The sequence below is a fragment of the Rhinopithecus bieti genome, unplaced genomic scaffold (assembly GCF_001698545.2).
Source record: "Rhinopithecus bieti isolate Rb0 unplaced genomic scaffold, ASM169854v2 scaffold_2272, whole genome shotgun sequence".
In the NCBI taxonomy this organism is placed as follows: domain Eukaryota; kingdom Metazoa; phylum Chordata; class Mammalia; order Primates; family Cercopithecidae; genus Rhinopithecus; species Rhinopithecus bieti.
Genome location: NW_016804163.1, coordinates 7020708 through 7035757, shown reverse-complemented (window position 1 = coordinate 7035757; position 15050 = coordinate 7020708). Strand labels below are relative to the sequence as shown.

Here is a 15050-nt window from a genome sequence, read left to right as displayed (position 1 = left end):
AGAAGTGACATGAATGTATCTTAAGATATTATCATTGGAGGCCTATAAGAAAACATATGACAAAAGTGTATTTTTCTTTTTTCATTATTTTAACCATGGGGTCTGCACTTAAAATCATTTACCATCAGTGATTTTCCTGAGTCGCCGTAGAGAATGTGTTTTCTTTTACAAGGGGAAAAGTTATGTTTAGTAAAGGTATGCATTTCCAAGTATAAGCCATATGTATTTCTTCACTTAGTTCTGTTTTTGGTCTAAAACATCTTACTACCAACCTTTATAAAACATATATTCTTGGGTTTTAAAATCAATTTGTACACAGTAATCTTTGTACAGCAGAAACAACAAAGCTCTTGCAGTCAGGAATATCGTGTTGAGGCTCCTGCCTTGCTTCACAGAAGCTGCATTCCTGTTTCCTGTGTTATTCTTCTCTCCTATTTTTTTTTTTTTTAAAAAAGCATTACTATACAATAACATTGTTTTAAACACTCTTCCTGCTGGTCCGCACACCCTATGTAATGTAGCTGTAACAGACAGCTTGTAACGTAACACACTATGGAATCTGGATCTCTGATGTCAATGTTAGTTCTATCATATTGAAAATTGGTAACATAATCTCTCCAGCATAACCCAGATATATGATTCTTCCCCTGCCCCAGTGAGACATCCTGTCTGTCACATCCCAGTCCCCATGTGTATCAGGCTCAATTCTGCGGACCTGTCTCACTAAGCAGATAGATTTCATGTATGTTCTGTCTGAGGATTGGACTCTAAGTCAAAAAAGGCAACCTTTCCAGAGAGAGAAGGACCTTCGGTTCAAGGACAGAGAATTATCTGTCCTCCCCATGTAGGATGTTTTTTCTTAAAAGGGGATATTACAGAAATATTGACAAGTTTGCAGATTATAACCTCACTAGGAGAAAGTTTATTGTACCTCAATGGTGTCTCTAAATCTATCAATGATATTCTCAAGAAAAGAGCTCCTTTTTTTTTTTTTTCTTTTGCTCTGGTGAATTTGAGGGACATTATCAAATACCTTGCAGGAGTTTTTATTTTTCCAAGACCTCATGCTTAAACTGTGTTTTGTTGTTGTTGTTTGTTTTTTGAGACAGGATCTCACTGTGTTGCCCAGGCTGGAGTGCAGTGGTGGAATCACTGCTCACTCTAGCCTGGACCTCTTGGGCTCAGGTGATCCTCCCATCTCAGCCTCCCAAGTAGCTGGGACTACAGGCATGTTCCACCACACCCAGCTATTTCTTTTATTTTGGTTTTAGTGGAGATGCGGTCTCGCCATGTTGCTTAGGCTGGTCTTGAGCTCCCAGCCTCAGGTGGTTGGCCCGGACCTCCCAAAGTGCTGGGATTACAGGCATGAGCCACAGCACCTGGTCTTAAATTGTGTAATTTTGTTAGTACTAGTCTGTATTTTACTTCTGAGAAGGGAGAAAAAAACCTATAGCATTCATTTTTCACTTTAATGTTATTTAGTACATTTTCATTACTTATTATAGAGACTTTTCAGTTAAAAGACTAAGAGCAAGGCAATGTTCCAAGTGCTAAATATATTAATTCACATAATCCTCACAACAATCCTGTATAGCAGGGATTATAGTCACTCCCATTCTATAAATGAGGAAATGGAGGCACAGAGAGGCACAGTAACTCACCCAAGGTCACACAGGTAGGACATTTTAAACTCAAGGAATCAAACTTGAAGTCTTGGCTTTACCACTAAGATTTGCACCAATGCAACCACTGTTGGTAACTTGTCAGGAAAAAATCTGCAGGATCAACTGAGCAATAATTTATTGACCAAGTACAATATTCTTGTATGTATTTGGTTAATAAGTACAATGAAGTGGGATTATAAATAATTTTTTGTGACTTGACTTTCAGTGCTCTGGGAAGGCAGTGGCCATGATGCACCAGGAGCGAAAGTTCAATTTATCTGTTATTGAGGACCCGTCAATGAAGGTTCTTGAGCTCAGATACAATGGTGGCATAAACATGTACGTTCTGCTGCCTGAGAATGACCTCTCTGAAGTAAGTTACGACTGTCATTTTCACTACTGGGAAATAAGACTTTTAGGATACTGCTGATTCAGTTTTCATGGATAAACTGCAAGATTTCAGGGTATTGAGATATTACAGACTTACCTGCTTGTTAATTTATTTGACAGATATTTAAGGAGTACCTAGTATGAGCCAGACACCATTATAGTTGCTGAGATTGACTTAACTCAGTTTAGCATAATTTTAGTTGAATACTGATCAAGTTAGAACCCTCTCAAATGTCAGTTATGGAATTAAAAATACAGGAGTTTAGGTATTTTTGGTGTTCAGTCATGAATACAGTCTTTTATGTGTTATTGAAATTTTGCTAGACTGAGCATCTTTAGGCAGGTATGATATGATAGAGACCTGAGCCTTTGAGAATTAAAATGTATGGTCTCACTGTAATTGCACAAGAGGGTCTCCCTGCCTGCTGCACAGGAAAAATCAAGTCACTGAGGGCACAGCATTGTAGTAAAGAGAGTTTAATTGATGCAAAGCCGACCACGCCACCTGGGAGATGAGATCACTACTACTCAAATCACTCTCCCTGAAGGTTTGGAGGTTAGGAGTTTTCAAGGATAGTTTGGCGGGCAGGGGTCTAGGGAATAAGTGCTGTTGATTGGGTGAGGATGCAATCACAAGCGTGTGTAAAACTGTTCTCATGCACTGAGTTCACCTCTGGACTCTGTGGGGGCCACAGGACCGGTTGAGTCATGAGTCATGAGTCCAAGTGGAGTTAGTGTCAGAAATGTAAAAGTCTGAAAAGACATCTCAAAAGGCCAGTATTAGGTTCTACAATAGTAATATTATCTACAAGAGTCATTGGTGGAGTTACAAATTTTATGGCCCCCATAACAATGATTGGTTAATGCTTACTATGCCTACATCGTGGCGGAATTCAGGCCTCTCTCATAATCATAACCGTGCGGTCTTTCATTAGTTTTACAAAGGTGGTTTAGTTTTGGGAAGGGCTATTATGATTCTTGCTTTACATTTAAACCATAAACTAAATTTCTTCCAAAGTTAGCTTAGCCTATGCCAAAGAATGACCAACAACAACTTGGAGGTTAGCAGCAAGATGGAGTCAACTATGTCAGATTTCCTACTGTTGTAATTTTGCAAAGGCAGTTTCATCACTCCATGCTGCTGTGTCTCAAGTGAAAAGCAGAGTTTAGGGACTGCCCTGTGACTGATGTGGCAGGAGAAATGGACCAACACAGTGCAATGGGAAGATGGTGGGGGCCATGCAAGCCAGACACCACCACTGTATATCAGAGCCTGATCTTTTTTCAGTCCTTTTTCTGCTTTTCCTCCTCCTGAACTTGGCTCTTTGAGTTTGATCTGCAGTCTCAGAGGCCTGGACTCATCTCTCTTCTCTATTCTCTCATTTAAAAGGAATAATAGGTGCCATTTATTTAGCACCTACTACACCCCAGGTCATGTGCTCTGAGCTTCATTTACATTATCTTATTTGATGTTTACAGCAAGCATGGGAGATAGGGAAGGGAGGTTGACAGAATTTAGTCAATTTTTCTGATAGATGCATATGTGTAGATATGCATATTTGTGTGTATATATGTGCACACACATACATGTATGTCACCTACACTGAAAAGTTACAACTACACTTAAAAGTACTCGTTTTGTTTTGACTTGGAAAATAATGAATATTTGCTGTGGAATAACAGGACAGTGGAATGAATATAAAGAAATAGACATGCGTACCATCCAAGGGACATTACTATGATTTAAAAACATGACTTTAAAGCTTTGGAATGGCACTTTCTACATAGACAAAGATTACTAAATTTTAGCAATAACTTTCTTTTATTACATTTTCATCTAAATTGTTTTGACATGAGAAGCAAGAGAAATGTCATAAAATTGGTACTATTAAATCTAAAGTATGACCATATAAAATATTGGTCCTCATATTAAATTTATTATTCACTTGATCATCTTCATAATAATCAGATTTTAGCATACAGCAATTAGTTTAACTTGAAATAATCTGCAACAGAAAAAGTAGCCAAGACAAAGTAAGCTAATAATATAGTTTTGTTATTGCACTTACTGTCTGAATTTTCCTTTTCTGTGATAGTTTACCTAATAATTTTTGAATCTGACTCTTATAAACCTACATACTATGCAATCTTAAATACCTGCATAATCCTTCATAACCAGATAATGATGAGGAAGTTGGATCTCAGTGCACTAAATGAAAAAAAATTCCAACAGGGTAAAATTATATTACAGATTAAGCACAAAACTGGATAATTAACACAAAAAATTCAAATTAGACTAAATTTGATTATATAAATTTAGGTCCTTGATAAGAATACAAGTTAAATTTAATATCAGTAAAAAGTTGTTTAAGATTGAAGTTGAGCCTGAATTTGAGAAGAAATGTCCTTATGTAAGATTTCTAAACAATGTTTATGAAAAATCTTCTTATTATAAATTGAGAATTTATGATCAATTCTCAGTATTCAAGAGCCGGTGAATTGGCTTTGTGAATTGTTTGTAGGCAGCGATGCTGCTGGAGAGAGAGATAAGGACTCTTCTAGCTGTGTAACTAAGGTTGCTTGCTTTGCCTTCAGGCATATTGAACTACAGCCTCCTGCACTTCAGTTGCCTCATCTGTTGAGAACAAGAAATTGATTTGAATTCAAGCCTCCCAGACAGTATGGGTAACTGTACTGGGAGATATTGATCACCCAAATCTTTGAGGCTGGAGCTCTGGGCTCCTTGCCTCAGGCCACATGGGGTCCCTTTGGTTTACTCCACTAAGCTCTGCAAACATTACTTTATCTGTCTTTCATGATGAGGAGATGGCTAGGAAACATTAATTTAAATGACCACTGGGCTCCTTTCTCCCTCTAATGGTCTCAAATTCTCAGGTTCCTTCACCTGTCTTTTGCTCCACTTTAGTTGTATCTGCTCATGGGTGAACAGAGAGTGGAATTGCCCTAAAGTGCAAATAAATCATGCCTTCTCCTAGTAGAGCAAATTAAACTTTGGATTTGTTAAAAAGTACTTGAACTATTCATTTTAATCATATTCTGTTTCAAAACTTCCAAGGACCCATTCATGTACTTGAACACAAATATCCAGGAAGGGATAAATTATAGAAAACTATGTATCTTTGTAGCTATTGTTTCATCTATCACTTAACCATATGATTCTAAATTATCTTTGAATTATTTTTACAGATTGAAAACAAACTGACCTTTCAGAATCTAATGGAATGGACCAATCCAAGGCGAATGACCTCTAAGTATGTTGAGGTATTTTTTCCTCAGTTCAAGATAGAGAAGAATTATGAAATGAAACAATATTTGAGACTCCTAGGGCTGAAAGATATCTTTGATGAATCCAAAGCAGATCTCTCTGGGATTGCTTCAGGGGGTCGTCTGTATATATCAAGACTGATGCACAAATCTTACATAGAGGTCAATGAGGAGGGCACCGAGGCTACTGCTGCCACAGAAAGTAATATTGTAGAAAAGCAACTCCCTGAGTCCACGCTGTTTAGAGCTGACCGCCCATTCCTATTTGTCATCAGGAAGGATGACATCATCTTATTCAGTGGAAAAGTTTCTTGCCCTTGAAAATCCACTTGGTTTCTATTACAGCAGTCCCCACAACATCAAAGAACTACCACAAGTCAATAGATTTGAGTTTAATTGGAAAAATGTGGTGTTTCCTTTGAGTTTATTTCTTCTTACCATTGGTCAGCAGATGACACTGGTGACTTGTCCCTTCCTCGACACCTGGTTGATTGTCCTGATCCCTGCTCTTAGCATTCCACCACCATGTGCCTCGCCCATTTCTAATTTCATTGTCTTTCTTCCCACACTCGTTTCTATCGTTCTTCCCCATGACCCATCTGGAAATTATGGAGAGTGCTCAACTGGGAAGGAGAACGTAGAAGTAGCCCTAGGGATCCTTTTTGAAACTCTACAGTTATTGCAAATATTCTAGCTTCATTGTAAACAATCTAGGAAATAAGCCCAGCTGCTTTCTAGAAATAAGTGTGAAGGATAAATTTTCGTTGTTGACCTATGAAGATATTAGAGTTTACCTTCATACGTTTGATTTTAAATCAATATATAATCTAGATGGTAAAAAATATGGAATTGGGATTGAGGACCAACCAAAATATTTCATTAATGCTTTCAATTGACAAATTTTGGCCTTTCTTTGACAAGACTTAATATGTACATAGTTTTTTCAAATATTAAAGATCTTTTAACTGTTGGCAGTTGTGATTTACAGAATCATATTTCATATGCTGTGTAGTTTATAAGTTTTTTCTCTATTTATCAGAATAAAGAAATGCAACATACCTGTACAGTGTGATTGTTTTCCTCTGACCAATTGTAGGACAACTAGGGCTTTCTTTGTTTTCTAGGCAAAGCAAGCAGCAAGCAAGCGAGAATTCTTTTATAATATGCTTGATTTGATTCAATGTGGCTCATTTATTACACATAAAATTGCTTATACAGATACATAGATTGATGAACTAATTTTAAATAGTAGGATTTAAATTCATGAGGGAAAATGATTTGTGTATATGAATATTTATAATAAGCCATCTGTAATTTTATAAACAGAAGAAAAATAGAGAATCAGTGGATCATGCTGAACTTACTTATGAATTTATAAACAATGAGAGTCCACTGAATTATATTTTCATCAAAAAAGACCTTTACATGAATAGGAACCGTATAAATCAATGATAGCCTATTGCATGGCTCTGCAGTGCTTAATATCAGACCTGGCAGATACCTAATTTTCAACAAATATTGTGGAATCTAAAAATATGATATAAATGAGTAAATTTGACATGACTTGAAATATGTAGAAAATCTCTTGACCAAAATAATTTAACCACTAACCTGCAGCACCCGAACTATTACGCCTTTCAGGGACATTTATGGAGAGTGAATTTAAGTGGCATGTTTTGAGACAGGAATTGATTTTTCTGATTATCGTTCCCATCTACTACCGTTCAAAGCATGACCTTAGGAAACAGGTGATGGGAACATGTATTCAGATGGTGGCCATATTGTGTTGGGCATTAGGTATCAACACAGGGACTTGGGGAGATCACAAACGTTCACACCATAGCACTATAGACAAACTAAATACAAACTTTCCTTGCAATTTTCATTGGTTGGTCCTGCCCATATGTCCACCTCATGTTTAAGGCTCCTAACTTATTCAGAGAATGGCTATATTGTGTAGTCATGATCTAGGCTTTAGATCATTAAAGTGGAACTTTCATAAGCTTGAAACAGCTTCTGAAACTGTGGTGCCTGTGGAATCATCGACCTTTTCTGTTAAATGTTGTCAAACATCAGGTTCAATGGTAGCAAATGTAACATCTGTTCAGCTCCTCTCTTGCCATTGAAATTTGTGCTTCTTGGGACAGGATTCATGTCTGACTTGTTTTTTATCCTCACAGTCCCAGAGCAATACTTGATATATGGTAGGCGCTCAGTGTATTTTTAGAGTAAATATAGTCATTAGTTTCAGAAACATGATTTGAGATGGAAAGACCACTTTAGTATAAGGCCATGTCACTGACCTTGTAATGGATTCCTTTCTATACAAAGATGACTTTTCATCTTTCAGGGTCATAATTATTTAATCTGTTTATTAACCACAGGTATTTGTAGGGTTCTTCTCCTTTTTCAAAATTCCTTCTATATATAATTCCATGCAGTCACGTGGCTTCAATAATTGCTGATGACAACTACCTATATGCTTAACTTCATCCTGATTCACAATTGCCTCCTGGTAAATCCACCTGAATGTCCTAGAGTGAAACTAAGCATATCTAAGAGGAAATACTCATTTCCTTGAATTTGTTAGATGGTCTTTGGTGCTCATTTTGGTCCATTGTTTAAAACTCAAGCATGAAACATCAAGATGATCCTTGTATCTTCCTTCTTTTTCACAATGGAACTGTTTATTGGTATTACCATGAAAATTACTCTTGAATATATCCCCTTTTCTTCTTTTTCATCAACACTGACCTTGTTGAGGCTGCATTTCTTCTCTAGATTGGTCTTGTATCTGATCTACCTGTCTCTTGTGACTCTTAGTTTTCTCTGACTTTTCAGCTTAAAGTTGTGAGGATATTCTATGTTTTCATCTATAAATGCCAATTTTCTACCTAAAACACAGATCAGATTAAGTTCATATTCTTATAAAACACTGACAGCCCTTCACCCTCTCAGGATAGAGTCTAAACTTCCTAGTACGATATTCAAAGCCTTCCACAATGTTACACTATCTTCCTTTTCCTATTTGTTTTTGCCACCCCCTGCCAAAGACTCTAACCTGAAGGTACCTTGTACTATTTGGAAACCAAATCCACTATTCTCACATTGCTTAGCTTGCCCCATCTGACTGGGATGTTCTCTCTATCTTTGTTTGATAAGACTCGTTTAGTTGTTCAAGAAACTGGCCATGTTCATGTTCTCCGTATAGCTTTCCACTTGGCTGGACTCAAAGAACACATTGTGCATCCTTGCATGAGATTTCTTGCCATGTCCTGTTTGTGTGTGTGCATGTTTATATGTGTATGTGTGTGCATGTGTGTGGGGTGGTATCTCACTAGATAATAAACTCTTTAAGGACAGAAAATGGCATGTGGTAGGTATCCCTTTCTCATTTTAAATGAAAAAATTCCCTTAGAGTCTTAAGAAAGGAACAAAATCAGAGTACAAGTGCAGACTGTGTCCAGCCCTAACTCCCACTTCCACCACCAGAGGCTCCTGAGAACTTTCTATGTTCTGCTAATCACATGCCAAAGCCCATATGAAGGCATAATCTGGATTTCTGAGGTGAGAGAAGAAGCACTACTGGATCTTCAGTTATTAGAGGGGTAGGAAGAAGTGTGTTTCATTCCTCTCTCAATGCCCAGGCAAAGTATTACTGTCATCATCTTCACCATCATTTTCTTCATTGCCATTCCTGCTTCATCACTTATAAAACACTTTCCCAGGCTTCATCCCAATTGTCAGTATACTTGTGTAAGGTGGGAGTGACTATGATTATTATTGTTATTCCTATTTCATAAGAAAAATAATGTTCAGAGAGGCAAGGCAATTTCCCAGGATCATGTGTGCTGTTTCCATCATAACATGCTCACTTGTGCCTCAGCTGTGCTCAGAGTCCTCTCATCTCATGCTCCAGATGTCACATGGCTCACTTCTTCCCTGGCATTCCTACTTGGTCATCAAGCATCACTGATGACCTCAGATTTTCCTGGAACACCACACCTCTTACAAACTTGGAGAAGTCCATAATGGTTATGTGTTCTTATGTTTGGGTCGTTTAGACATTTAGGTGATTTCCCTTGGCTTGATATTACTTATAATAATCTTCCTGAGAGGTTATATAACAAGAATAATATTGCAAACTCTCCAAATAATAAACTCTTAAGTATAAACTCACTGAGAGAAGAGACAGCTTCTGCTCCCTTTGTTATCGCTGGCACATTGTAGACAACTTCACTGACTGATTGATGCTAGTTATCCAGGGAAAGGCAGTATATGTATCTTTAACCATTTGGACATTTCTTGACACTAATGTTTTATTTCTATTCCTGCAGACAACCCTAGAATGTGTGAAAACCCATGGCTAGAATAGTATTTATAAACATAAACCTCCTCTTAGATATCAGCAGCACCTTCAAAAGAGAAAGCCACAGAAGTCTTACCTAATAAAACAGGTAACAGCCTGGCTAAAAAACGTAATTGCGTAGTTGGACATTCCGTGATACTCTTTGTTCCTTGCCTATAGCATTGTGAACCAAAACAAGAATACTATTGTCCTTGAAATATAAGAATACTTTAGTGAAACTAAAGTGACTAATAGTTTGAGTCTAATGAATGATGTATAATTTAAACAAAGCAAAATAACCTAACTCTATATTATTAGTTCTTTGAGAAGAAAGAAAAAGTGACCAGAATGGAAAGGGAAATGTGGATGGAACAGAAATTCTTTCTAGACATTTTAAAAGCAATCTATTTTACATTATACCATTCTCCCACCCCGTGGTTGTGCCTCTTCAAACCATACTCTTCAGTGTGACTAAGAGTCTTAGTCTCAGGCTAGAAGGAGCAGTCACAATTTCCACAGGTATAGCAGGGAGATAAATGTGATGAGTAAGGGCAGATGAGCTATGGACGTGTGAAGCAAGGATTTCTACACCAGTCCTGAAGTTTGGGAAGACTTCCTGGAGGAAGGGATGCTGTGGCTCAGATGTGGAACAATGAGTAGAAGTAGGAGGAATGGGAGGAGAAGGAGAGAGGGTTCCAGTGGATGCAACAGCATGATTCAGGGCCCACAGCAAGAGACCACAGGCTCCTCGGACTCTGCAAGGATGTAGAGGGCATAAGCACAGTGAAAGGTGGGCTGGGGAGGGGCAGCAAGCAGGCCACAGAGGGCCTTGGACAGCAGGATGAAGAGTTTGCTGTGGTTCTAAGATGACTGCAAAGGCATTGAAGGGCTCTAAGGAGAGGAGTGAACCTGTCTGGTTTGAATTTCTGAAGGCGTGTGTTTGCTGATTTCTGGGTATGGGGCTAGAGTGTTACGAGACTTGACAGGGAGAACTGGACAATGGTCCAGGTGAGAAGTGATGGTGGCCTAACCCAGAAGATGGGTCTTGGGAATGCACATAGTGAATGACGGTGACAGATTTGGGAGGCAGCCTGACTGGTCAGGACTTTGTGAATGACTGAATGAATGTGGCACTAAAAGAGGAGGACTTCTCGAGTTTCAACTTCACAATCTTTAAACAACCGTAACATCACCAGCCAGAGCAGAGGGGAGGGGATGACAGAAGAAGGGGAGAAGCTGGATGGCAGGGGCATCCCGCAAGGCCACTGGAGCTGTTATTGTAACTCTTATTTACTTTTGAACTAAGCACTCCTTTTGAAAATCAGATTTAGGGGTATCCAAAAATGCACACAGAAAGAATTTGTGTATATAATGTTAAGAAGTTCAAAGAGTTCCTGAATCCCATTCATAGCTTCCCTAGGTTACAAATCCCTGTCACTTATACCTAAATTAGGGCATACCGGATGGGAGCCATCCATTGTAGCACAAAGAAAGCCAAGTGTAAGAGCCATGGACCACTAGATAGATGCAGTTTCCATGGGACTAGGGCTCTAGGGGTGACCATGTCCGGTGATCTGTGCCTTTAAACATCCTGTACAATAGGAAGAGAGGTACCACCTCACTCCTAACTATTAATTAGAGTCTTTATAGATAATAGACTTTATAGGCAAGAGAAACCTGTAAATGTTTCATTAAAGATAATAGCATAGATGTCATTGACCACACCCAGCCACCTCTTTGCAAATAACCTCTGGTTCTGTGACTAGACATTTAGTGAATATTAACTTTTTAAAAAGTGTCTCTTCCTTGGGCCTATCAGTGAACAGTGTCTCTGGATGCATCAGGGTCTCTGAGAAGTTGATAGCATTTATTCTTTCATTATGAATTCCTTTTTTTTCCCTCCTCCTCCTTGAATCCAAATCCTCCTTAAGACTGTAGATGAGAGAGAAGTCAGGTTCTTCAAACTACTGGACAACCTGATTCAAGGTGTGTTTCTTTGAGCCTAGACAAGATTTTAATATTCATTTTATAGTTCACCTCTCTCCAGAGCAAGATGAATACTGTCCCCTTCTCTCACTCAAGTGTTTCCACACAAGTCCTTAGCTCCTCAATGAGTGATCCCACGTCTCCTGTCTCTGTTTCAAATGGTTCCTTTGAGTGAGGTGAGTTGGCTCTCGGAAAGAGCTAGGTCTTCTTGAGAATATAGACCATGCATCCTGGATGTCTCTCACTAATGTCATAAATGATTAGGTTGTTTCATATTTTTCCCTTCACCTTTTGAAAATTTCAGAAACAAGAAGAACCATCAGGCATTTTTCTACTGGCTTCTGTGCCGTTTCTTTTCACACTCCTTAGGGTAAATTCAAACACTGCTTGATTGTCTGAGAGGGAAGGCATTTGTCAGTTCTGTTTTCTGAAAACCATAACTTAAGCTTTTACTCTTGTGTGTACAATAATTTTGTAATATTTACTATCAAGTGACATAAAGTTTTATAAAGGAAACTATTGGGTTAGTTTCCTTTGTAACTATATTTGGTGCCTATTTTACATTATTTATACAAATCAGGCTCTTTTGTGAAAATACAAAGGATCTAAATCTTGCCTTTTCTCTTTATTTTTTACTTCCATGAATCTTTTTATTCCATTAATTAACCTCTTCTTCCTCTGTAGATGTCCATAGTTTGGACTCCCTTTTTAAAAAGTAGAAGCTTTTCTTTCCATATATGTTTATACATACACAATTTGATTAAAAGGAGTTAATCTGAGTGCCTGGCTTTGATTTTAATTACACCCAATTAGTGTTAGCTAATAATTTGTTGGGGATATTTTTTACGAGAAAGTCAAAAATATGTCTCTTTAATTTTAGAGAAAAATACGTTCAGGATATAGTTGTTTAATTTGCATGGGTCAAATGAAAGACAAAACTTCTTAAGGCATACAGATGCAATGAAACAATCAAGATGCCTAATATCAATATACAGACGGGATCTTCTGTTGGTTAATTGGACACAAACACACAAAATTATCCCTTATAGAAGTTATTGCTATGCACTGAACAATTTGAGAAGACTAATCTTTTCTTTTTTGTGTTTTTTATTAAGACAGAGTCTTGCTCTGTCATCCAGGCTGGAGTGCAGTGGCACTATGTCAGCTCACTGCAACCTCCACCTCTCTGGTTCAAGTGATTCTCCTGCCTCAGCTGGGATTATAGGCCTGTGCCAGCACACCTGGCTAATTTTTGTATTTTTATTAGAGATGGGGTTTCACTATGCTGGCCAGGCTGGTCTTGAACTCCTGACCTCAGGTGATCCAGCTGCTCTCAGAGTGCTGGGATTACAGGTGTGAGCCACCGCACCAGGCCGTCCTTTCTATCTATGCACTGTGTTAAAGGACTTACCTAGTGCTTAATTCTTCTTTTGAAAAATGAGGTTAGTCATGGTGTCTCATAATCTCAGCACTTTGGGAAGCCAAGCAGGAGGATTGCTTGAGGCCAGGAGTTGGAGACTAGCCTGGGAAACATAGAGAGACCTCGTCTTGACAAAAAAAAAAATTTAAAAAGTACTCTGAGTATGGTGGCATATGTCTGTAGTCCCAGCTACACAGGAGGCTGAGGAGGGAGGATTGCTTTCAGGAGCTCAAGGCTGCAGTGAGCTATGATCATGCCACTGTACTCCAGCCTGGGTGACAGAGCAAGATACCATCTCTAAATAAATAATAATAATAAGCAAAATACATGAGGTAATTGGGCCATATCAGTGTTCTGTAATGTTGGGATGGAACCTATCTGTAGGTTGTAAAAACAATTTAGTGAATTGCCACCCGTGTTTTAAAAATATAAAGGAATACAGTTGAAAAGGAAATATCGGAATGCATTATTAGTAGTAGTTAGCGGAAGTTTTTTGTGAAACACTTGAATATGTATTCTGAACCACAGTTGGAATTTCTTAGTTGGAATAGCAAATCCCTGAGGAGATACTTTCTAAGGCCTTTAGTTCTAATATTCTAAGATACAGTATTGCCTTCTGTGTTGGGGCTACAGCTGATTTGTAGTTTGCTTTAAGTGGGAATCCTGCCTACATTAGTTGTGAGATATGTTTGAAACCCTTACGCAACAAAGATTTCAGGGAAAGAAATTTGTTACCAGTTCCCAAGACAAAGTGCTTCCTCTCTGGCTTTTAAACACCGGTAATTTATTGTCATAGGCAGAGGTTGTACATAATGTAATATGTATGTATCTGCATGTGTGTATCACATTAAATTTTTAACACCAAATATATTTTATAATTATAAAATAACATTTGATTTGTTGTATAAAATGCATGACATTAGATGTTTCATTTATATTCTTCTACGTTTTTGGGCCACTGTTTTGACCCAGGGAAACTGTGTGCCTCACAATGTATGCGCTAGCTAGCTCGTGCTCTACCCTGTTGTATAAATACTTTAAATCGCTTCACAATGCAAGGAAAAAAGACTTGTGGAACCAAATTCTAAGAAGACAAGGGAGGAGCCGGCTGAGTGCTGGTGTAGCTGTGTATTTCAGACTCAACTCCGGGCTCACCAAGCAGAACTTGGGCCAACGTGAAGATGAAGTAAAAATGCAGACACTAAATTGTACTTTCTTTGAGGTGATTTTTGTAACTGGTGATGATTTTATACAGAATAAAATATTTAGTTGTAACCAAAAGAAAAGGGCAATGTGAGGCACCTGGTGTGGGGGGCTACAGGTGTGGAGAGGGAGACACAAATATATAAGAATGCTGTGCAGTTCACTTTCAAGCTACTGAATGAGCTTGTTGATGTCATGGTTTCCAATATTGTAGAGAGCTGTTCCTGTTGCCAATCTTCATTTTCAAATTAAGGTGAGGATTTAAAGGGTGATAGAATTAAGACTGAATGAGCAATTTTGTAAATGCCTACAAATACCCAAAGGAGAAATTGTGCCATGCAGTACCAAAATTTAGATTCTCTTTTTTGTCTCTTCAAGCTTTATTTTAGATTCAGAGGGTATGTGTACAGGTTTGTCACATGGAAATACTGCATGATGCTGAGGTTTGGGGTATGGATCCCATCACTCAGGTAGTGAGCATAGTACTCAATAGGTCATTTCTCAACTCATTCTCCCCTTCTCCCCACTACCCCCAGAAGTCCCCAATGTCTGTTGTTCCCATCTATATCCATGTGTACTCAACGTTTAGTGCCCACTTATAAGTGAGGACATATGGCATTTATTTTTCTGTTTCTGGGTTAACTTACTTAGGATAATGGCCTCCAGCTGAATCCATGTTGCTGCAAAGGACATGATTTTTTTTTTTTTTTTTTTTTTTTTTTTTTTTTTTTTTTTTTTTTTTTTTTTTTGGTTT

The 15050-nt window shown here is 38.2% G+C and overlaps 1 protein-coding gene across 1 annotated transcript in view; it reads left to right on the top strand.

Moving 5' to 3' along the window:
* The window catches only part of SERPINB7 (serpin family B member 7), a 29501-nt gene extending 23104 nt beyond the window's left edge, over window positions 1-6397 (top strand). Inside the window, exons 6-7 of the mRNA XM_017867061.1 lie at window positions 1891-2037; window positions 5262-6397. Of these exons, the coding sequence (XP_017722550.1) occupies window positions 1891-2037; window positions 5262-5660 (546 nt within the window). The 3' untranslated portion in view covers window positions 5661-6397. The remainder of the gene's footprint in view (window positions 1-1890; window positions 2038-5261) is intronic.
* The last annotated feature ends 8653 nt before the right edge of the window (window positions 6398-15050 follow it).